Source organism: Andrena cerasifolii, chromosome 3, assembly GCF_050908995.1.
Source record: "Andrena cerasifolii isolate SP2316 chromosome 3, iyAndCera1_principal, whole genome shotgun sequence".
NCBI lineage: Eukaryota > Metazoa > Arthropoda > Insecta > Hymenoptera > Andrenidae > Andrena > Andrena cerasifolii.
In genome coordinates, this window is record NC_135120.1 from 6,297,551 (window position 1) to 6,321,031 (window position 23,481).

A 23,481-nucleotide genomic window follows, 5' to 3' on the forward strand; every position below is an offset into this window, starting at 1 on the left:
GAGAAAAACGCGTTTAAAGTTTTACGTGAGTGCCGAGTGGCCGGGGGTTACCCATGCATTTGCCTCTACACAAATGCCTATAACTTCGGGAATTATACGAATTTCAAAAAATCCTTCTAAACACGTATTCCAAAAAAGATTGAACATTCGAAAAATGAAATAAAAAAAAATCGACTTTTAGACCGGAACCTCCCCTTAAAACGAATATGTAAATTCGAAACTGGGAAATTTTGGAAAGCAAAATTGTTAAATCTTTTTTAAGTTTTTGTATTTTTCTTCTATGTCAAAACATTTGGAAATATATAGTCTTGCTTTACATAAAAACAAAGTTATTCAATTACGTATTCGAACCCTGCTGTGATTGATTCGGATGATCGAGATTCTATTCTAATTTCTCTGCGTCTGAGGGACGGACATTACTTTCCCATCAACCCAATTCAATAAATGGTTCGCATAAAACTGCTAGAAGGAAGTAAATAATTACATTGGAGTTCCTTATTTGACGAAATTTCCTTGGAAACTTTATCCCGTTGCTCGTACCTAACCATTGTACTACAGAGTAAGAAATTCTTTAGCAGGAATTTTACTGCAGGAAAGCGTTTCTGAACTGAAGATCCTGTTTGCACGTCTGGCTGAAACTTCGCTTTTTTTTCTACTGCTTCTTTTCTCTCTAGGCTCCTTTCTTCTGAGTTTTTATTCTCTGAGTGATGTAAACTTACGTTTATATTAGACAGTTGGTTCGGATATGAATTTTACTAATACTTGATTTTTACCTCTGTCGAATAAAAGACGAAGAAAATTAATGGAAAATAAAATTTTGTAAACTTTCCAAGGATATTCAGCTGTGCTGTTTAGTTTGTCTTCTATGCCAGCAATTTACGATAAGTTTCAAACAACTATTCATATTTTTACGTTCCTTACTATCGATATTAAGGATTCTATTTAGTAAGATAAATCTTCCATTCGCTCTATGGAATTATTAAACGAACAATTTGGATTTTACGCATTCCTTTCAGATCATCACCACCGTAGTATTTCAGAAAATTTCAAACACTCGCAAAGGAGCGTGGAATATGCGCGCTTTGTACAACGTATTATCGAGCAGCAAAGTGCATGCAAAATTAACAGGCTCGGTATGCAATGTTCACGTTGACCAGGATTCATGTTTCCATTAAGCATGAGTAATGTTTTAAGCCGTTGTTCAATGAACCAGAATGGAACGGAGAAAATTTGTAATCAAAAGAATATAGGTAGTATTATTTGTATGGATAAATATATTCATTCTCACTGGCCATTAATATTTTGATAGATTCAGTATTTCCATACTGATGCTTAACTTTCAAACGAAACGTAAGAACTTACAGTGTGTTTGGCAACAGATGGTACAAAATGAAATGGTTGATGCTACGTGACAAAATAAGACAAAAAAAAAACAAGAGAAAATTGCGGCGATGGCTTTGTTTTATAGTTAATAAGGTTTTTAAATTCAAGTTATAAATGTGTGAAATATAGCAACGTGCTTTATCAGCCAACTGTCTTCATTTTCCTATAAAAAATGCCATACAAAAAAAGGTATTGAACGAAGCGTTAAAATGTTAAAATTAGAATTATGTAGGGTATTTATTAATTAAATCATTATTATCGTGCTATCGAACCCATCAGTGAGTGTAATTAATATAAAACTATGACTTAATTAATTAAACACAAATAAGCAGATTCTAATAAAGTAGGCTAAGAAGCACGTACCTACCCTTAAATAAGTGATTGCATTTAATGCCACATACCTCTGTATGTATCTATCCAGCCATAAAATAGTTTAGGAAAATTAAATAGAAAAGAGCACTTAGCACTTACATAGGAAAAATATCTATTTTTTTAAATAGAATTAAAAAAAGTTGTGTTTGGGAATAAGTGCCCTGAAAATAAATCTTTACATTAAGCGGAGAATTCTATCAGTAACACTTTCAAAAACTAATAAAAATAATTTTCAGAATGGTTTTGAATATATGGTATAAATAAAAAAATATATATGATAGTTAATTGAAAATTAGTGATTATATTATAAATTTGAAAAAGAAGAGAAAAATAAGCGACGAGATGATGTCGAAGAAAGGAAATGAAAAATAGTTCCATGCACCAGAAATAGAAAAAAATCTAGGAGAATTATAAAAAAATCCTTGAAAAAATCGCAAAATGCATTTCAGAAAAACATATGAAACCTATTTTTATAAAAAGTCAATAGAAACATTCTATTCTATTTACCATTCCATTTCTTAGTGTAACTTCATCATAGACATGCACGTTATTTGTTTATAAATTAATTTAATTGATACAGTAAAAGAATCAACGTCCCAGAAATGCATGCTTCGCGCCAATATTTGCATTAGTAAATAATAAATAAATGACAAGGTCATTTACATTATTGTCCATAGGCCCTCAAGTCTACACTACAGTTCTACACTTATACAGCCTGTCAAGATATGATCGGGATCGTTACTATTTTGAAAGATACATCCCTTCGCTATAAACAAAAGGAGTTTGAACCAGAAATAATGACACATTGTTATGTTATAAAATTTGGTGCCAGTTTAAAACATTCGACGTCGTAAAACATCATGGAGCAAAGAATTCTTATTAAAGTTCACGCAAATCTTATCACAACCGCCACGAAAACATACGAAATTTAGCAAGTTTATAGTGATGAGTGTTTACCAACAACACGTGTTTTTGTTTGGCATAAACAATTTCGCGAGGACCGTAATTAGATGAAGACGAAGATCGCGCACGGAGGCCTCAAATGGTCCACGCCTAAAATAATCCAAAATGATAAAAAAGATGATAAATAAATGGATAATAAATAATAATAATGATAAATGATCCGTGCACGATCAAAATACAGCCACCGCCCCATAATTGTGCACGCGTTTTTAAAAAGAAAAAATTAATAACCGTGTTCAATCATTCGTCGTATTTGCCAGCTTTGGCTCCATGCGATTTCTTTTTGTTCCCGAAACTTAGAATGCTACTGAAAAGACGGTACTAAAGTGGTTTTCAGATATATTGGCCGGTGAGTTTCGTGAGGGGTATTCTCCCACCACACCGCTTGCCTGCCTCGGTGCTCCTTTTCTCTACGTTCTCACTCTCTCTCTCTCGGGCTAGGCCTGCTCGTCGCGCGGTGGGGATTCGGTGCCCGTGAGGTACGTATACACGCAGCGAAGCATCCCCACCACTTTCTCGTTTCTTTCTTGCTCTCGTTCCATCTCGCTCTCGCCTTCGCAGAACAAGAGCGAGTCAGAAGTAGTGGGGATAGCGCCAAGCTCCTGACGTGTAGGCCAAACCGAGTTCTTAGCGTAGAAATACATACATCAGAATAGGTGTGTGTTAGGTCGGAAAAAATTCAGAAGTTTTATTGGTCAGAACATTGATTCTTTCTCGATAGCTTCAACTCGTTTTGGTCTACGCATAGCTTCGTAACGCACACAACTATTACGCTAAGAATAAACAACAGCCACACGGCTACGTTCACGCGGAGTCGAGCAGCGTTCCCGTTACCCCACCATCCCCATCGGGGGCCAAGCAACTCCAACTAGAAATCCACAATCGTCAGATGGTAGTGGCTGATTTCCCCTCGCGCGCTGCTCGCGAAACCGAACTCACCGGCCAATATATCTGAAAACGACTTTAGGTACTTTGACGAGGTAGACACCACTCCAAATGCCATGACGCGTTTTCTAAAGGCTATACCGGTTGAGGAACTTGCCCACTTATTTCAATTATTGCCCACTATATTCAATAAGAATAAATGAATATTTGGAAAAAATTCACTTGTTTCTGTTTTATCGCAGTAATTCCGGTCATATCTTGGCGCACTGTGTAGATGTTTACTACTAGCGCCTTATATTGAACACTTTGTACATTTAATCGCAACGCCACCGAACAGCAGTGAAAATTTAATTAATTTATAATTAACACTGACCTCATTGCTCTTAATCCGGGTGACCTTTACGTTGTCCGTGAAAATTGGTTCAATCCATGTAATTGCTGTTCCATTCTTCCCGGTTACCTCGATGTTGTTCGGGCAATCCTTAACTTTCGGCGCTTCACCGCCTGGAACTCGACGAATTTAATCGTGAAGGACTTGTATTTGAACTACAGTGTAGTAGACAGGTGTTCCGACTCTGTAGCTTTTACCCCAGCGATTTTGTGTGCCAATTTCTGTTTAGTTCCCCTGGCCGCCGCGAGAGGCGTCGTGACTTAGAAGGCATATACATATGTGTTAATGATATTGCGGTAGTAGAGATTTTAATGGATTACTGGGCTTGTCAGAAAAATCCTATGCGTAATGGAGGGGGAACACGCCACGCATGCGCGTGATGACGCCGTAATTTGACTGAACCATAGTGTCGATTGGTTTGACGTCATGAGGTAATCACGCGCATGCGTGGCGTGTTCCCCTTCCACTACGAGTAGGAATTCCATACCAGACCTGTATATATATGTAAATGCCTTTACAACAGCCACGAAATCTGCCGGCCGCCAGAAGAACTAGGACGAAAAAGTCACACATTCTGGACAGAAGTCGGAACACCTGTCTATTACACCATGATTTGAAGAAATATGGTAATAATGTCTGAAATTCGAAAGTTGAAGGTCTGGGCGCGCATATCAGTTACGTGTCCGTTCCGCGTCCACTGATTTCACTGACGACTATTCAGAGTTATCCGCACTCTACAGCAGCCCTGCTTTGGCTCGTTACAACCATTAAAAATAATCAGAATTATATCAGAAGAACACCAGCAATCCATTGGTGATACTTCTATGAAGATCTAATACGAAATATGGAAATTGGCATTTTCATTACTCAATGGCATGTTACCGTATTTGTCTTTATGACTCTGCGGGAGGCCTGCCCAGTCAGGAGCTAAAGATTTCTTTATGGTGAATTCCCACGGCGAGTCTGTTTGGCGAGCGCGCGACGGCGAGCCGTGAGCGTTCCTATGAGGTAGCTAGGTTAGCTTTCCTTTGACTCGTGCTACTTTTATCGACGACGAACGGAACGAGCCCAAGCCGAGCCACATGATCATTCTCGCGACGCGGGGCTCGGCGAGTATGGCGCGAAAGTCGCCGAGCCACGCGCCGCGCCGTGGGAATCCACCTTTAGGTTCTGGGACCCGCATCAGTGAAAAAAAAAAACAGAATATCGTGGCCAACGAATTTTAACTTCAGAGTAGGGATACGGATCCGACACTGAAAGATAAAGATGTCACTGACACAGCAGACAAGTGTGAACTGCTGTATTGCAAAACAGGGAAACGATATTTTTAATCACTGGCACAGGCGGCACTGAACCGGCACGGAACTGATGTGTATGCACAGTCATTGTTTGGAATATATTTAGCTATTTTCCGCTCGAGTTTTGAATGTAGCCCGTCACGTTGGCAGCCATGGATGTGCAAGGTATGCATGTGTGGCGCTGTGGTCACAGAAGTTTCCAGAAGATTTTTGTAGCCAACGCGTGCACATGGTGTTTAGGGTGTTATTCCAGAATTATTATCATTCTTATGTAATAGGCTCTTTAGTTCTAGTTTACGGTTATAGACCATTGAAATATATAATTTACATATAGTTGAATCGTGCAGGTTAATTGGATGTGATCAACAGACCTTTCCAGTAGTCATCCAGGATTCGACTGTTCGGATACGGAATTGACAAGTGTCAACTGCTCCATTCCAACACAGAGAAACGATACTTCCCACCACTGACACGTGTGCCCAGATCTTTAACCCAAGCCTTTTAAACAGGGTGTCCCAAAATAATGGGACAATCCGAAAGATGCAAATTCTTCATGCAAAAAGACATCGGAAAGTCCTTTGCCGTTTTGGGATCCAAAGCTTCGTTTTCAAGATATTAACAGTTGAATATTAACGGTAGAACTTCCGGAGCGCGCAGTTTAAAGCCGAAACAGCTGAGCGCGGATAGTAACCTCTAACACGCACACGCAGGAGCCACGCGTAGATACAGACCCCCCCCACACAGAAGAGCTGACCGCGTTAGGTCAAACCGTGAAAATAGGTTAGCGCGTTCGGCTCTACTGTGCGCGCGCACGCGTGTGTGTGTGTGAAGCAGTATCTACGAGCACCTCCTGCGCGCACGTGCGACGATACACTACCGCGCGCTCAGCTGACAAGGCTTTAAACTGCGCGGCCCTGAAGTTCCACCGCTAATATTCAACTGTTAATATCTCGAGAACAAAGCCTCGGATCCCAAAACGGTAAAGGACTTTGCGATGTCTTTTTGCATGAAGAATTCGTTATGCATGTTTCGAATTGTCTCATTATTTTGGGACACCCTGAATGTCGACATAAACTTGGACTATCTTTGTTTTAATGGGACTGTTATGGGCTATAGAATAGTTCCAAAATCCAAGTGCAAAGGACGCTACCCTTATTTAAAAAATTAAATGTTAAATTACACGAGAACAAAAAGTCTAATTTCGAAGCAGTTTTCAGCATTGAGCTGCAATTACGATGTTAAAGTCTAAAGGAAAATTTCAAGAACTCACCAGAAGAGGGCGCTTTATAAGTTTAGACCTTTTTGTCTTACAGGTTAAGAACGGGGAGTTCAATTTCGATTCAAAATTAACTGCGGTACTAATCAATACCGTAGCGAAGCACGGGTATTTTACTAGCTAGAAATATTCTTCTTTCTCCATAAACGTACGATTCACGTAACGTTCCTCGGTACGTTGGATCGGGTTACTCCATCAGGAGTCCTTTTCCTCGCCAAGAGGAAACTTTCTGCCGATCGTAGAAACTTTATCCGCTTACGTTTAATTAGTTCCAGTAAATCAGTTCCAGCAAAGAACCCATGGAATCATCGCGAATTAACGTGTCGGGCATTCGAAGAACATTTCAGCAAAAAGAGCATGCTCGTTCCTCGAGCACCTACCCAGAAAGTTGCCGCGTTTCGTCAGGGAACCAGGCAGTTACTCTAAAGTCTAAACCGTACGCGGGGGCGTACGCGTAATTACCTGTTCGGTATAAAGCGTGAAAATGAAATTGTAGTTCCGTGTCTGACACGTATGGTGAATTTCGAAATGCCCCGGACGGACGTGGGGAACGCGGAACACTTGTACACTCATTCTGCCTCGGCTTGCCTCATTCGCGTTCGTGCTCAACTCTTTACGCGGCCTTACAGAATATTTCGGAATTCGTTCTCTAAACCGGTGAAATAGGGTAAATTTCGAACAAATGCTTTTTCCTGGAATCTTTTTGTGAATTGAGTCACATAGTCTGATGAGACTACATCTGTTTCGTTATTATAGGTAGAAACAGCGGTTGAGAGAAGATGGAGGATTTATAACGATTATTCTTCTACGATATGGTTTTTTTACAAGTAGAATTATACATATGTCTAGTTCACAGAAACTGACTTCTCGTATTATTCTTTCTACAAGCATTTCAGGAGTTCTGATTATACAAAAAGACTGTTTTTCTTACTCTGCTCGTAGAATACACTGAATAATAATCACTGAATCTTTAGTTAAGTTTTCCTAAAATTATCGATGTATGCATGGCGATTTTCGTAACTGGGATGAATTGTGTCTTTTGTTTGGTTGCAATTATTATACAAAAAAAAAAAGTGGTAGATGAAAAGGTTGAACGTTTTGAAAATGTCTAATTTTCTATGACCGACTCTTTCTTACAAATGCAACGATGCATACTCAACATGCAGCTGAAAGTTTTCTTTCCTAAGTGGAATCACATATTTTTGTTACATAAATCGATTCTTCTACGGATTTGTATAAAAGTATTAGGGTAAGGTGTTGAAATATAAATATTTCGTAAGGTATGTAAAACTTTTCCATTAATATAATAATTGAAAATAGACACTTGGAGCACTAACTCGCGTAGGTACTTTTTAATCGACTTCAAAAGCAGATTATTCAATTCTTCAATTTGTTAATTTTTTTATTATTACCTAGATACTCCAGAATTATCTAGAATTCCAGTTTTATTGTATGTTCGCGCATAACTTTGTAACGCGTCGACCGATTTCCATGATTCTTTCATTGTTATATGGAGTATGTTCCCCAATTCGAACCATGATAAATGTTTTTTAACCGAGTTCAAACGAACGTAACTAAAAATTAAAAAATAATAAACTTCTTAAAAAAAGTAAAAAAAACCGACTTCAAAGGTGCGCTAAAAAGAATACAAAATATTTTTTTAAGTCGGTGCCAAAATAGAAATTTCTAAACCTTTATCAATTATAGTCAAGTTTAGTATCATTTTCGCCGAGAAAGCACAAGGTGTCATTTTCATATTGATAAGATGAAAAACAAAGAAATTCCGTTTCTGTATAATCGATGACACATCGCCGAGCATCTCAGCGCTGCAGATTAGACGGGTGAACGATACAATGTCCCCCGGCTCGAGAAGCCAGAGGCTTTCGGATACAGTAAATCCTCGTTATAGTTCCGTTTTTACCATGCGTAGTTCTGGCTAACTTTCGGATATAAATATAAATGAAAGTGAGAACATTATTCGAAGCTTCGGATGAATTCCCGTCGAATGAAAACATTATCTGCGTGACCGTCGGATGAATTCCCCGCGAATGAAAATATTATTTAGGTATGGCGCTTCGAATTATAACTAATTGTGGATTATTTATATTTACGACAAATACAGATAAAATCTCTTTTATTTAATAAGTTATTTATATAATTTTTTATTTAAATAATGCCCATCTCTGCTTAAACGATGATTCATCTAATGTGCTTCTAATTGTAGCATATTAACTGATCAATTCTACCGATTTTTAGTCAGATGCGCGCGTTTCGGGCGAGTTTTCAAAATCGATTTTCAAGAAAACAAAGGACCAGCGGCCATGGCCGTGATGGAAACACCGGTTCCCGTAAGATCACCGAAGTTAAACATCACGGGGCGCGTACTGGGGAAAGATGGGTGACCACATCACCTGTCGTGTCTCCCGGTGCGTCGCTGCTGCTGGGACCCGAAGGAGAGAGGAGGGAAGAAGGAAAAAAACTGTGACTATCGTTCGTTGGGCAATATAAAGCGAAATGCTTGAAACGCCATCCTGTGTGTTAGAAACACACAGGAAAAACAAAAAATACAAATACAAATACAAGAAAACAAAGCCCGCGGCCGTAGCCGTGATGAATACACCGGTTCTCGTTAGATCACCGAAGTTAAGCATCACGGGGCGGTGTACTGGGGAAAGATGGGTGACTACACACCACCACCTTTTTCTCTCGGTGCGCTGCTGCTGCTGGGACCTGAAGGAGAGAGGAGGGATAACAAAAAAAAAATGGGACTATAGTTCGTTGGGCAATATAAGCAAAAATAAGCTTGAAATCCTGCTTAAAACACAGGAAAACAATAAAAAAACAAAAAGAAAACAAAGACCAGCGGCCGTAGCCGTGATGCATACACCGGTTCTCGTTGAATTACTAAGACTGACTAGTCCATAATACTAATATTAAGGTTCGGTAATTACCATTGTACAATTCATCCAATGTAAATACTAGTCTTTAAGTTAAGCTTTAAGAGTAGAATAATTTAATTTTTAAGTTCCCAGATTCAAGATCGGGTAAGGGGTTTTTACCTTCCTTCTGGCCGAAGAATTTTGCCCCTTAAATCCAACATACAAATACTAGTATGTTGAATAATGTGCAATTCTTTTATTAGAATTTTAAGTTTACCAAAAATTTAAGACCAAAAAAAATTTCGTCCCCATCGGTTAACTAAGAGGTTCTTACATGCGGAACAATTAGTTTTTTTATATATACATTAAGATAGAATAGTAGTTTTTTCTAATGTTTTTATTGCTAATTCAAATTTTTTATTCTACAACCTCTTATAATAAATATCTTTTTAAAAAAAAAACACCGGTTCTCGTTAGATCACCGAAGTTAAGCATCACTGGGCGGTGTACTGAGGAAAGATGGGTGACCACACACCACCTTTTTCTCCCGGTGCGCTGCTGCTGCTGGGACCCGAAGGAGAGAGGAGGAAAAAATTCAATGACTAATGGTTGGGCAATATAAACATAATGCTTGAAACGCCATCCTGTGTAAAAAAACACAGGAAAAACAAAACACCAGAAAACAAAGTCCCATATGAAAGAATGTAATTCCTTAGCTTTTTTCAACTTATGCTTTTGTATGAGGAATTACCTTCTGTCTAGTTGCACTACGACTGCGGAAACACCTTGTGTATGCAGATCCGTATACTTATGTCCTCTTCACCTAGAGTTTTGTCTCACTTGGGTAACATTCGAAGCAACGAGTAGGTACATAATTTCACAAAACTGGAGGATCAATTGGACACTCCCTTCTTCTCACCAGAGAGAGAGAGAGAAAGGGACACAGCCTTCAATCGAAAATTTCGCCGGAAGGGGTTTAGTGGTCGCCAGCAAGAATTAGTCAGGCATTTAGGTAGGATTCGTCGATTAATCCAATTCGTGGATCGGCGGCCAGCGATCCGTGGATTATATAGCATTGTGGCGAACCCTATTCCGGAAACGCATTTAATTAAAGCGTCGGCTGGGATTCCAGAGGACGGGAGAGAGAACTTCTTCTTCGAACCGCAATGCGAAATTTGCATACGACGACTGTGCGACCACGTGCAGCTTCCAGCAGAGCGTGCATAGCCTAGCGTCTTGGCACCGGGACGCGTCGCGACGCGACAATACAACGGCGGCGTCGCGTCGTGTGCTCAACAACGTCTTCTAATGGGCACCCGCTTTTCGCGCTTCAGGCGCCACATGTTTTAATAGCCACAGCCCGGAAAGCTTTTTAAACGCGTCGCTCCCGTTGCAATGAACGCCTAATGACGCATTAACCCACCAGAAAATACGACTGAATGGGTACTCGGGTGTTTCGCGTAATAGATTTTCTGTCGAAAGCACGTGACGCCTTTTCTAGTTCCAGCGGGACGTTCGCTTAATCCCCTAACCAGCGCGTACGTGTATTTAGTCAGTCGTGCCAATTTATAAAGTAAAAACCCTTATCTTTAATTAAGGATTGTCCTATATACCATGCAACATTTGCATGTGAATTTAGTTTAGAAGTATCTTTTAAGGAGTGCAAAACAGTTTGTGCCAGGACGTTCTGAAGAGTAGTCGCTAAGCGGCAAGAACTGGGTTTATGACACGATCATGAATTTTTCGTTTGTTTTTGGTTCGAATTTCTATGCCTGCTTCTAAGTAATGAGTTTATACGTTTGCATTTATGAAGACTTTCAGATTGTAATTAAAATTTCGAGGATTTTTTCTTCAATTATGTAGATGCACGTGTGCTTGATAGTAAGGATAATGCTGCTGGTGTATACAAATTCCAGAAAACTGCTCAAAATGTTTGATTTATGTTTTCACCCCCTCCCCCCTCCCCACCTCTACCGACGATTTTCCGAATTGCAGGAAGAAATTGCAATATTTATTTAAACGGTCGTAATATATTTTGCCTGCTTATATGTACTGTGCCCCGATGGAAAGAAGTCGGTCGAGAAACTCTAGGGTCCGAATATCAGGTCCGAATAGTGTATCCCTATTGGCCGGCGCGACAACGTCGACGAATACGAAGTAAGCAAACGGGACACGGGTGGCGGGAGCCAATGCGAGCGAAGAACCCCCTCTTGCCCCTGTGACATTTCAACCGACTTCTTTCCATCGGGCCACAGTGGATAACCGAAGAAATGCACACCACACGTCACCGAACGAATAAATAGTAGGTTACTGCATAAGTTCTGCCCCCCCCCCCCCCCACTTCGTTTAGGTATATTATAAGTACATATTATGAGTTATCCAATGCAAATACAACTATCAATGCTGAGTTAAGGTACGTGTCCACTTGACAGTAAAAATCGCGCCAGAGGCTCTCGAGAGTATTTCTCGCAAGTGGACACTGCGTCCGAGAGTGACTGTCGGATAGCGACGTTCAACTCTCAGACAGCGGACGCGTTGCAACTTGCTCTCGAGTGGATACATAATAATATTACTATCCGACAGTTGCTTCCGAAATACGAAACAGATTCGTATTCTGCGAGTGCTGTCGCGAGAGTAGGACTTCTGAGTTATGTAGTAGGCTCGCGTCGCGAGCAGGGAATTCAATCCCGGGATCCCGGCTGTTTTTTGGATTCTAAAACTCCCGCGATTTGATATATCAAGTTATAACTTATCCCGAGAATTTCGAGAATTTTTAAAAACGTAAATTTCTGTATGAACAACTGAAGAATATAAAAATGGAATTCAAAAAACAGCCGGGATCCTGGGATTACAATCCCGGGGTTGAATTCCCTAGTTGCGAGGCACGGCGTTGCCAGAGAAGTGTTGTTAGGCGGTTAGTCGGGAGAACTGCGCGGCCGAGGCAGTCTCCGTCGAGCCGAGTGGGGCGAGACACATTTTATGTACGCCATTTATTGTAATCAACTCAAAATATATAACTATTTCATTTCATCTATCCAGCAATTTCTCTTTCTACGTTGCTTCTTTCTCTTTTTTTAAAATATTATAAGCAATAATCAAAGCACTAAGTTTGTGCACATCCACAATCACGGCCTCACTTCTTTCGTAGCTTAAAAGAAACTGAGAAACAATAACGTAACAACACTTCTCTGGCAACGCCGTGCCTGCCGCCTATCTGGCAACACCGTGTCTGCCGCGACGCGAGCCTACTACATAACCCAGAAGACCTACTCTCGCGACAACACTCGCAGAATACGAACCTGGTTCGTATTTCGGAAGCAACTGTCGGATAGTAATATTATTATGTATCCACTCGAGAGCAAGTTGCAACGCGTCCGCTGTCTGAGAGTTGAACGTCGCTCTCCGACAGTCACTCTCGGACGTATGTCCACTTGCGAGAAATACTCTCGAGAGCTTCTGGCGCGAATTTTACTCTCAAGTGGACACGTACCTTTAGTAGGGCCCGAAGGTCCTCGCTCGCAGCGAGAACGCAAAACAGTGGGGTGGGTAGGTCTTTCCCGATAATCCGAGCCCAAAGGCTTCTCAGCAATCGGAAGACTGTACGTATTCTTTATGATGCTTTCGACGATACGCGCAACCATTTGCGTGCGCGGCTTCATGTTGCGCGTCCAAAAGTATTCTTTTAATTACAGATAGTAATTCAGTTTGTAAGTGCAATTAAATTAGGCGTCATTAAAATCGTGCACAGTTCATTAATTTTAACTAGTCGACCAATACATTTATTTTTTAATTCATTAATGCCGTGCTCTGTTTAACCCTCTAGTGCATAGATTTTTAATTCAGTTGGAAAAATTAGGCTAGTCTAATTCGGGGATGAAAAGACCGAATCCGATGTCTGTTTTCAATTTGGAGGACGTCTTGGCTACCCAGGACAGCCTTCTGGGCCACCGCCTTAAGGCGGAATCATATAGCAAGTACAAAAAATATAGTGTTTTTTTATAAAATAAATACTTTATTTTTAATGAAAAACTATGAAAAAATGTTTAAAAAAATATAAATTTATGATATAATAGAGAATTATTTTATTGCGCATTGTGAAATTTAAAAAAGCACAGAAGATGCGCGAGAAGCCATCGCGAGCTGGCCTAAGGTCGATATCAGATATATTGGCCGGTGAGTTAATTTTCGCGAGCAGCGATCGAGGAGAAATCAGCCACCACCATGTGACTATCGTGGATTTGTCAATTGGAGTTGCGTGGTCCCCGAAGGGTATGGTGAAGTGACGGGAACGCTGCTCGGCTCCGCCTGAACGTAGCCGCATGGCTGTTATTTATTCTGAGCGAAATAGTTGTGTGCCTTACGAAGGTATGCGTAAACCAATACGAGATGAAAATGTCGAGAAAGAATCAATCCGCTTACCAATAAAACTCCTGAATTTTTTCGGAGCTTATGCACACCTATTCTGACGTATGTATTTCTACGCTAAGAACTCGGTGTGTCCTACACGTCAAGAGCTTGGCGCTATCCCCACCACTTCTGATTCACTCTTGTTCTGCGAAGACGAGAGCGAGATGGAACGAGAGCGAGTCAGAAAACGTTGAGAAAAGGAGCACCGAGGCAGGTAAGCGGTATGGTGGGAGAATACCCCTCACGAAACGCACCGGTCAATATATCAGATACCGATCTTGGTCATGACTTCTTTATGTGATTACCATTTTTTATACAGATTAATTATATTTTACATGATAAAATAAAAGCTATATCCCTTCTTGTTGTTCAAGGATACTGTAGTTAAAATTTCGTAATAATTTGTTCAGTACTTTTCGAGATTTTTGTGAGCATACAAACAAATGTTATGGCTTTATTATAATAGTATGATGCGATATATGTATGTACATAGATACCAAATTTCATGAACAAAGAGCTAAATGGTGCACAAGTAAAATTTTCACGCATCAATTATTAAGATGATAAACTAACTCCCTAACTATAACTTAGGATGATCCACTAACATGATACCGCCTTAAGGCGGCTACCAGCCAAGCCTCACTTCACAGGTGTAAATTATTTTTTGCTTTCAAATCTTTATTCCATTCGATAGATCACTACACAAACTACTTATCAATAATTTTTTTTAGCTGCATGGTGTCGGGTAGTATTTTATTTGATTTTTTTACTTTCACAAATAATTTTCGCAGCATGCTTAGCTCAAGAATGCACTTCAAACTAGATTTCTGTCAAATCGAAACGTCAGATTGACATGTTTCTTAGGCTAATATGTGCGGTGTGGCAATACTTTTAAGGCTGGCAACTGAGAATTCTGAAAAAAATTATAGGCGACCAACTTCTGGATTAAACAGGTGCCCGCCTTAGGGCAGGCGTATGCACTAGAGCAGGAGTGTCGAACTGCCCCACTCCTAGAGCCGCACGAGTCGGGCCCCCGGTCAGCCGGTTCTCCCACTTATTTTTCTCCAGGCGTTGCACGAGACCCAGCAAGGAGAGAGCGCGGCACCCGGAGGAGAAATTCATCAGAGTGAAGTAGGTGTGGAGGGGGCCGTACGTCCTACGGCTCTACGGATCAGGCGAAGAGGAGAAGGAGCCACTGCGGCTCGCGAGCCGCTAGTTCGACACCCCTGCACTAGAGGGTTAAGAACATCGTAATAGGGAGCTAATATTCTAGGCTCTAGAATGTACGGTATTGTGCGCTTCACGCGATCGTTTCTTAACATTTGTACAGGATAATTCTCTAGTTAGAGTCGTCAAACGCGATGCTCGCCAGCAATCATGCGTCTCGCGTTTTGAGTTTCGTGGTCTTCGACCCTCGACACCAGCGGGGCCATACAATGTTGCGCACTAACAATGAGTACAACAGTACAAGAGAATACATTTTTTAATGCGCGGACTATAGTCGAAATCCGCAGCGAACCGGAATGTAGCGGCGTCCGAATACAGTCGAAAGGGTTAAGTCCTCTCCAAGAAATGTGTATCTCAAATTTTTGCATAGAAGAAGCTTTTTATGATCATCTACCTAAAGCATCTATCAAATTACCGTTAAACAATAAAGGCAATTTCTAATTTTAAAATATTCCCAAAGTACCCATTAACGTGTCGTGTAAGTTTTACGTTGCTATCGACCTGACTCATAGCAGGAACCGTAGAGTGAGAAGATACGTGAATTTAGCAGTATGTGCTAATGCGCACACACACAAGTGCCCTTAACTCTGTTTGACGTTGATCCCCGTATATCCGAGATCCTGGTTTTGAAACTTCCCCGCTAGGTGAACAGTGAAAGTTTCGTTCAATTTCGTAAATGTAGATTACAAGTTTCTTTAATACATTTCTACGTTTGCTGCACTCGGGCTTGGTGAAAGTGAGGAAGAAATTAATTAAACGATAGTAGAGAGTCGAAGAGATATTAAGAAGTATCTCGTTGTATCTAAAGATCTGAATATTCAAACTCTGCTGAAAATAAAAATACCAGAAATGAAAAATATAATTTAAATCAGAATTCAAATCGCTTCTATATTCACAGCGAAATATTGAAAGTGCAAATATACGTTTACAGGTAAATGTTACATGGGATGCATAACTGCTATACCGTAAGTGATACTACAAAATGAGAAAAGACGTTTCTTTATCATATTTTACAGAGATGATTTTTTTTAGATAAAAAAAGGTTCTTTCTCAGCTATTCAAGGACATCGTAAGGTACGATTTTTTTTTTTATATGAAATGCAATGTTTGCATTGCAATAATACGAAATTATAGAAAAAAAAAAGGTTAACATGATCTTAAAAACATAACAGATGAACACAGCCCAAATAAGTACAAGTGCTTGAATCATCCGCCTTTTGTCATCATAGCATCAACTTGAAGGTAGGTACTAAAAGACATGATTAGTTAGGCAATCACTCGGACGTTTGAAAATAAATAATATGCGTTTAAGAGTCAAAGACATACGTTTCGAACCTTGGATTACATTAAAATGATCTTATATAATTCTAAATAAGTTATTTGAAATATATCTGATAATTTTTTTTTATATATTCATGATATTTAAAGAAAGGCATAATTTTCCTTTTAACAAACCTTTAGGGCTGTAATACTTTGCGTACAAAAACTAACGAAATGTCTTTGCTCCTTCGACTGTTCAACAATTATTTTCTGTGGCATGTATTTAAGGGAGTATTCCACTGAACGGTCGAAAAATTAAGCTATTTTTAAAGATTTTTTCTTAGTAAATACAACATATGAGCCGTTTATTTTGAAAGTGGCCTAAGTCCATTTTTCAATTGTTTTTTGTTGACTGTAGTGACGTGTACAACTTAAAATTAGTATTAAAAATTTATATATAAACAATTTTTAAATATAAATGTGTGACGTCCCGGCCCCACCACGGTATCGCGACTTAGTGTCGGCGGGCGCCACCAGAGGTCTAATCTTCTCGCTAGTCCTAATTCCCAATCTCATTTCATGTATATACAAGTGCCAAATTATGTCCTCTTGTATCCCTGTGTGTGTCTAGGGCAGGGGCCGTCAGCTATACCCTACTGAGATGAGTTTGGCTGACGGTCCCAAGACGAAAACGCGCACACCTCTCTCTCCCCTTCCTTTTCCTCCTCGATCCTGGCGAAACCAACCCACTCGCCCCCTCCCCCCCCGCACATTTTTACTCCATTGCGGCGTAACCCGGCTGGCCTTAGGGCGCGACCAGGGTACGTTCGAGGCGACGGGGGAAGAACAAAACTTCCCCTTCCCGCCCGGAAAGGGTCTCGCAACCCGGGACCGTGACAAAAATGGACCTTTTTTATAGGTGACTTTCAAAATAAAAATGGCTCATATAATGAAATAAATATTTTTGGTATTTATTAAGCTTCTCTTATATTATACCAAAAAAATTAAAAAGAATATTTTTAATTTGTTTTACTTGTTTTTTTACAGCATCAATATGGCACCTAAATAAAAACGGTATGTTCGTGGTGCAGGTGATTCCCGGCTTAGGCTTATCTGAAATAAAAAATCCGAAAGGATTCTTAATGTGTATGAGTGTCGCTATCGCCCATAGTGCAATTAACAATTTTTGTTGAGAAATAACAAAATGGCGCTGGTCATGGTTTGAAAGAAAAAGTTCCCCCAAATGATGTTTTCTCGAAAGTTTTTCGAGAAAAATCTCGGTTATTTTTGGACAAAAATTGTTAATTGAGTTACGGGCGATAGCGACACTCGTACAGATTAAGAATCTTTTCCAATTTTTTGTTTCAGATAAGCCTAAGCCGGGGAATCACCTCCACCACGAACATACCGTTTTCGTTTAGGTGCCATATTTACACTGTAAAAAAAAAACAGTAACACAAATTAAAAATATTCTTTTTAATTTTTTTGGAATAATATAAGAGTAGCTTAATAAATACCAAAAAGATTTATTTCATTATATGTTGTATTTACTGAGAAAAAAGTCTTTAAAAATAGCTTAACCCCTTAATGAACTTCCTCCGTCTACCCAATAATACCTTGAAGATCGAGAAGCGGAAAATGCACTTAAAACAAGAGCAATCTAACCTAGGAAACGGCAAAGACCATTTGCACGTTACTTTGAGCAGGTCCTTAACTCGAGAAAATTAATTGTTCCTGATTCTGTCCGTCGATACTGTAAACTTGGAGCACCGTTCCCTGTTGATTAATAGCGGTGCTCGACGTTCAATACCGATTATCATCGCGGAGTTTACATGTCTCGCATTGATTTCATGCACGTGCATTAATTAATCACCTTTGACGATGATGCGCAACACGCAGTTGGCCTGCTTCTTCGATACTGGGTGCCTCGCGGAGAAAGTGATCTCGTGCATCCCCGGAGTCAGGTTCGCCTCCAGCCTGGTACCCCAGGAAGGTTTCGATCGAACGTACCGGAACCAATCGAGATCCGTTGATGGCTGATCGAACGTCACGAACGCTTCGTCTCGGCCAGGTGGTAGTTCCGCGATGACGTCTTTGGGACAGTCTAAACGGGGCTTGCTATACCCTAAAACAAAGCGTGAACAGAACCTGGCAGAGTGACAAGGAACGTGGCAAACAAGTGGAATGTTCGTGTGTGTCACCTGAAGGACCGGTGCTATGTACGAGGACCTTCTCACAGAGCCGTTCCTGGGTTTTGGCCGCCCAGGTGAAAAACAATATTACCGCCTTTATTAATTTAATATTTTTTAATTAAGAGTTTGATATGCAGTGTTTACTTTTATATCTATATATACATAATTTTAAACAGATATCGTGCAAAAGTGTTTCGGTTATTGTTCTTATTAGTCAAAACTTTACATGTAATAAACGGCCTGCGGCCGCCCTTAAGTTTGGCCGCCCAGGTGCGGGGGCACCTTCTGCACCCCCGCCAGGAACGGCCCTGCCTTCTCATACCTACGAGATACTTTTATAGCTCACAATTGGTGTTTCAAAGAACTTTACTTAGCAGAGACAGCGCTGGTTAACCCTTTCGCTAGGAAATGTCACTATAGTGGGCATTATTAGGAACTCCCTAGAATAACTATCTCATCACCGATGCAACCTTAAACTCTAGAACTCGGAGACCTATATGACCTCCACCACATGCCGTCATCTTTAAGACGCCTGCAACCCCAAAACACCAGGTCTCGGAGGCTTACAAGAACTCCGTCAGTGTGGTACCTGACGATATCTTATCACCTAAAACGACGAGAGGGTACAATGCTTGAAGGCCTACGTGACTCCCTTCATTTGTTTCCCATCAACGCACCGCCATACCATTAGTTTTATCACTAGTATAGATACCCTTGCAGCTAATCCCAAGTCAGTCATATCTCAACGAGAAGCTCAACGTAATAAATTTCAGCGAGAAGCTGACGCCAAGCCTATGTCAGACAGCGCTCTGGCGAGTGTCCTAATTCTGATTGGAAAAGGTGTACTTCAAAATAAACTTGTTGCGAATCCGACTCTAGAGTCTTTGGATTAAAGAAACCTTCTTGGAGTCACCTTTCTACATTCAAATCGCGAGGACGCTTCACAAACAGCGAACAAAGAATATAGATTTTATGAATAGAATTTTGTATAAGGTAAATTCGGGTAATAAGGCCCAGCAGGTAATAAGGCCCACCTGGAATTTATCCTTGGTAGGTCAATCCACAATGCAGAACTGCATTCAAGACACACATGCGACAGTGTGTCATGTGTCTCACCTGGATACACGAGGAATGCGTTGGGCTCACACCTGAGGTCGAAGATGTCTTTGTTTGCCCCAATTGTACATATTAAATAGGTGGGCCTTATTACCTGCACTACCCGTTTACAAGTTTTTTAAAATCCTATTAATTTCCATATTTGTTGGAATCATATATTGTTACAAATATTACAGTGTATAGTTTAATGTCCATAGATTTCTATAAAATAAAAGTTTTCAAAAATATGTACAAGTTTTTTTAAAAAAAAAATTATAGAACCTTAGGTGGGCCTCATTACCCGAACTTACCTTATAACGAAATAAATATTTTTTATATTTATTAAGCTACTCTTATATTATATAAAAAAAATTAAAAAGAATATTTTGTAATTTGTTTTACTTGTTTTTGTACAAAACGTCAATATGGCACCTAAACGAAAACGGTATGTTCTTGGTGCAGGTGATTTGCCGGCTTAGGCTTATCTGACACAAAAAATTTGAAAAGATTCTTAATTTGTATGAGTGTCACTATCGCCTGTAGCTCCATTAACAATTTTTGTTGAGAAGGATGCAACTCACTCATGAGCATGATGCAGCATATAGGGGTTACTATTGGAAGATACGCTGCTAAATAAACGGCCGAAACCTTACTGTAATGTGCGTTAAAAACACATAAGAAGATAAAAAAAAATTGCACGTGTTTGTCTCGAAACACGAAATTTCGTTATCAAGTTGGTCATGTTTTATTAACAACGCTCATTCATTTTCAGTTGTTTCTTCCAGCTGCAAGTGAAAGGGTATACTACTTTCTCGAATAGTGGCATAAATATTCATTTTCTATTTTTTTTTTACAATTTGGTGCAAATAAATTTTACGTCTTATCCAATTTCAACAAGGGTTAAAACTTGAAATGTTAGAATTACATTTTCTGGAATAACGGCACAACTCAAAAGTGCATTAGGATTGATTTGATGTTCTGTTGAATATTTTGGTGAAGATAGAATTCATTTAAACAAATTAGATGATCAGTATTTAATTATTAGCCAAATGCAAATTTTAAATCCTGCTTTTCCTATAAAATTTACAGTTTTTAATTTATGCCACTACCATGCCAAGCAGCGATATGGTCTGCTGTAAAGATTATCGATCATCCACGTGACACGAATGAAAACCCACACAACAAAGCTCGGGTACGGAAGTATTTATAAATAGAGCAGAAAAGAGCAAGAAATCATTGATGGGCCTTAATAATAGAGATATTTACATGGACATTATTAAAAATTTCATAGTGGCCGTGAGGTTTTAATGGGTAAATATCCCACACTACCCTGGCGCCCCCAGGAGATTCCCCTCTGAAGGAGTCGGGGTGCCTTTTAAAGATTTCCCCAGTTAAAAAAAAAAAATATAAAAAAATAATTTATAAAAAAAAAATTATAAAGTTTTTTTTAACGTGGAGACATCCTCAAAAGACACCCCCCAACGCCTCCAGAAGGGAATCTCCCGCGGACGCCAGGATACTGTGGGATTTTCACCCACTAAAACCCCACGGCCACTATGAAATTTTTAATAATTTACATGTAAATATCTCTATTATTAAGGCTTATTGACTGAAATGCTCGGATCTATTTCGCGCCAAGGCTCATCAAAATCGGTGTCTACCACATGGTGTCCTCCCCTTGTTATTAATAAGTCTACGAATGAAGGGAGCAATAAATAAACGCCTGAATACCTTGGCAATTCCAGTTGAAGGTACAAAAAAATATTTAATGAAAAGCAGTTTCGAAAAGTGGAATCGAGAGTGGTTGCAATCTGAACATACAATACTTGAGGAAACATCCCTTCAGAAAATCCAACGCTTACTCTACCCAGAAGAGAAAAAGTCATAATTATGAGATTAAGGATAAGGCATACTATATACAACTCATGATTGTTATAATTTCTTACAGCTTTTTAAGAAATAAACATATATCCATGGTGCATATGTATGACCCTTTTAGCTCACAAGGGGAGGCCGCCACATCTGGGACACGGATTTTGATGAATCTCATATACAGTGACGAACAAAAGAAAGTTTAAAGATGGTACCCGTGCACATGAATATTGTTGCGTGGTCCTGCGGTCCGGCGATGGTCCTAGGAGCTGGGTTGATGCCCGTGAAGCGCAGAACCGCTTTGCTCGGAATTACGTCTTCGTAGTAGCAATTCAGTTCAATTATAAAGGAAAAACTATGTTCTTGTAATTTAACTGTTAATATATATTTTATTTGTACAACTTATAAATGATGAAATGAAATGAAAATGTAACAAGCTCAAAATAAACGTGTAGACTGTTCCACGTTCCAGAACGGAATGACCGGCGTCGTTATTTCTGTTTCTACGGCAAAATAAAAAAAAAAGGTTTTTAACGAGTGGGCTACATTCAAGCGGAGCAAAAAATCGAAAGTCAAATCATGTTATTGGTTTCGCTGTCGTTGAACGAGCATACAACGCCCCGGCCATGATTTAAATAATTAAACATACGACGCGTACAAATATTCTTAATGACAATATAATAAATCTAACACATTATAATAAATATAAAATGAACGCAATTACAATGTCTTTCCTTTTACTTTCACAAGTTCAATTTGTAGTTCCTCTAAGAAAAGAGTCGAGTTTGAACTCCGGCCATTTATCATGGCAGACAACCTTCTAGCAGCAACCCTAAATCCTTATTTAGTGAAAAACGCATTGTTACCAATATGAGGTTGCGCGGTATTAGCACTAGGGATGGAGTGCAAAATCACTAACAGTGATTTATCACAGTGATCGCAGAATCACGGTCACGGTCGTGAATGAAGTTAAATCACGACCGTGATCGTGATTTTTTTAACTTGAGTGAATTGTTTACTGTAATCGTAATTCTTGATCTTGATTGAATTATCTTTTATAAAATACTTCAATATAGTTTGTGTTACAGTCAAAGCTTGCTAATTCAACGAATATGTACTTAGTATGAACATTCATAAATAGTCAATGTGTGCACGCACTGATTTGATTGGCTAAAGTATTCACATGTACATTATACTTTTTAACTAAAGTGAAGAAATATTCGTTAATTTAAATAGATCAAGAACGATTACATTGGTTCAAAATATACAACTGAGATTCTATAAGCACAGTGAGGACTTGAGAATGTTTCGAGAGAAATTAAAAATTGGGGTTATGTGGCGCGTGCAAAGAGCAGTTATGCGTTCCACCAATCAGATCACGAAAATCGCGAATCACTATTCTGCCTGCACCAATCAGAAGCAATCACGAAAATCACGGATCACTGTTGAAAAATCACCGTGATTGGGAATGAACGTGATCGGATCACTCGTGACTCACAAATCACGGTTCTAGCCAACACTAATTAGCACAATATTAGTAACATTAGTACTAGAGTGTTTTCCTGACGTTGGTAACAGTGATCTAGTTGGCGGGCATTCCCCCGTTCTATACGACATAAAAAGTCTATTCTTTATGCGACTGTTTTCCCATAGTACGTTAACAATCGAGTTCATTCGAAATATGCAGCGGACAAAAGTAAGTTTAAAAGCTTTAACATTGTCATAAATATACCATAACATCATAAACTAGTAAACATTTGTTGATCTTTCTCTTCCCTTCTATATATGTATTGATTTTAATAATCTTGTGCATCCTTAATTACACAGATAAATGGAAATAATAGAAAATCCGTTGATATTAGGCGCCTTATTGTTAGAGATAGAAAATATGGATTAACATTTAAAGACATTTCAAGAAGGTATGAAATTTCGATGATGGGAGCTAAAAAAATTTGTGATAAACAAAAAAAATATGGAACAG

The 23,481-nt window shown here is 39.4% G+C and overlaps 1 protein-coding gene across 4 annotated transcripts in view; it reads right to left on the reverse strand.

The window, feature by feature from the left end:
• The window catches only part of LOC143366975 (uncharacterized), a 238,064-nt gene that overhangs the window by 11,137 nt on the left and 203,446 nt on the right, over window positions 1-23,481 (reverse strand). For 3 of the 4 annotated variants that reach the window (XM_076808506.1, XM_076808505.1, XM_076808504.1), the window contains 2 exons: window positions 18,215-18,466; window positions 3,977-4,107 (listed from right to left, as the gene is read on the reverse strand). In XM_076808506.1, the coding sequence (XP_076664621.1) occupies window positions 3,977-4,107; window positions 18,215-18,466 (383 nt within the window). Of the gene's footprint in view, window positions 1-3,976; window positions 4,108-17,985; window positions 18,118-18,214; window positions 18,467-23,481 lie in introns of those variants that run through there. The other variant, XM_076808508.1, reaches the window with a different exon arrangement.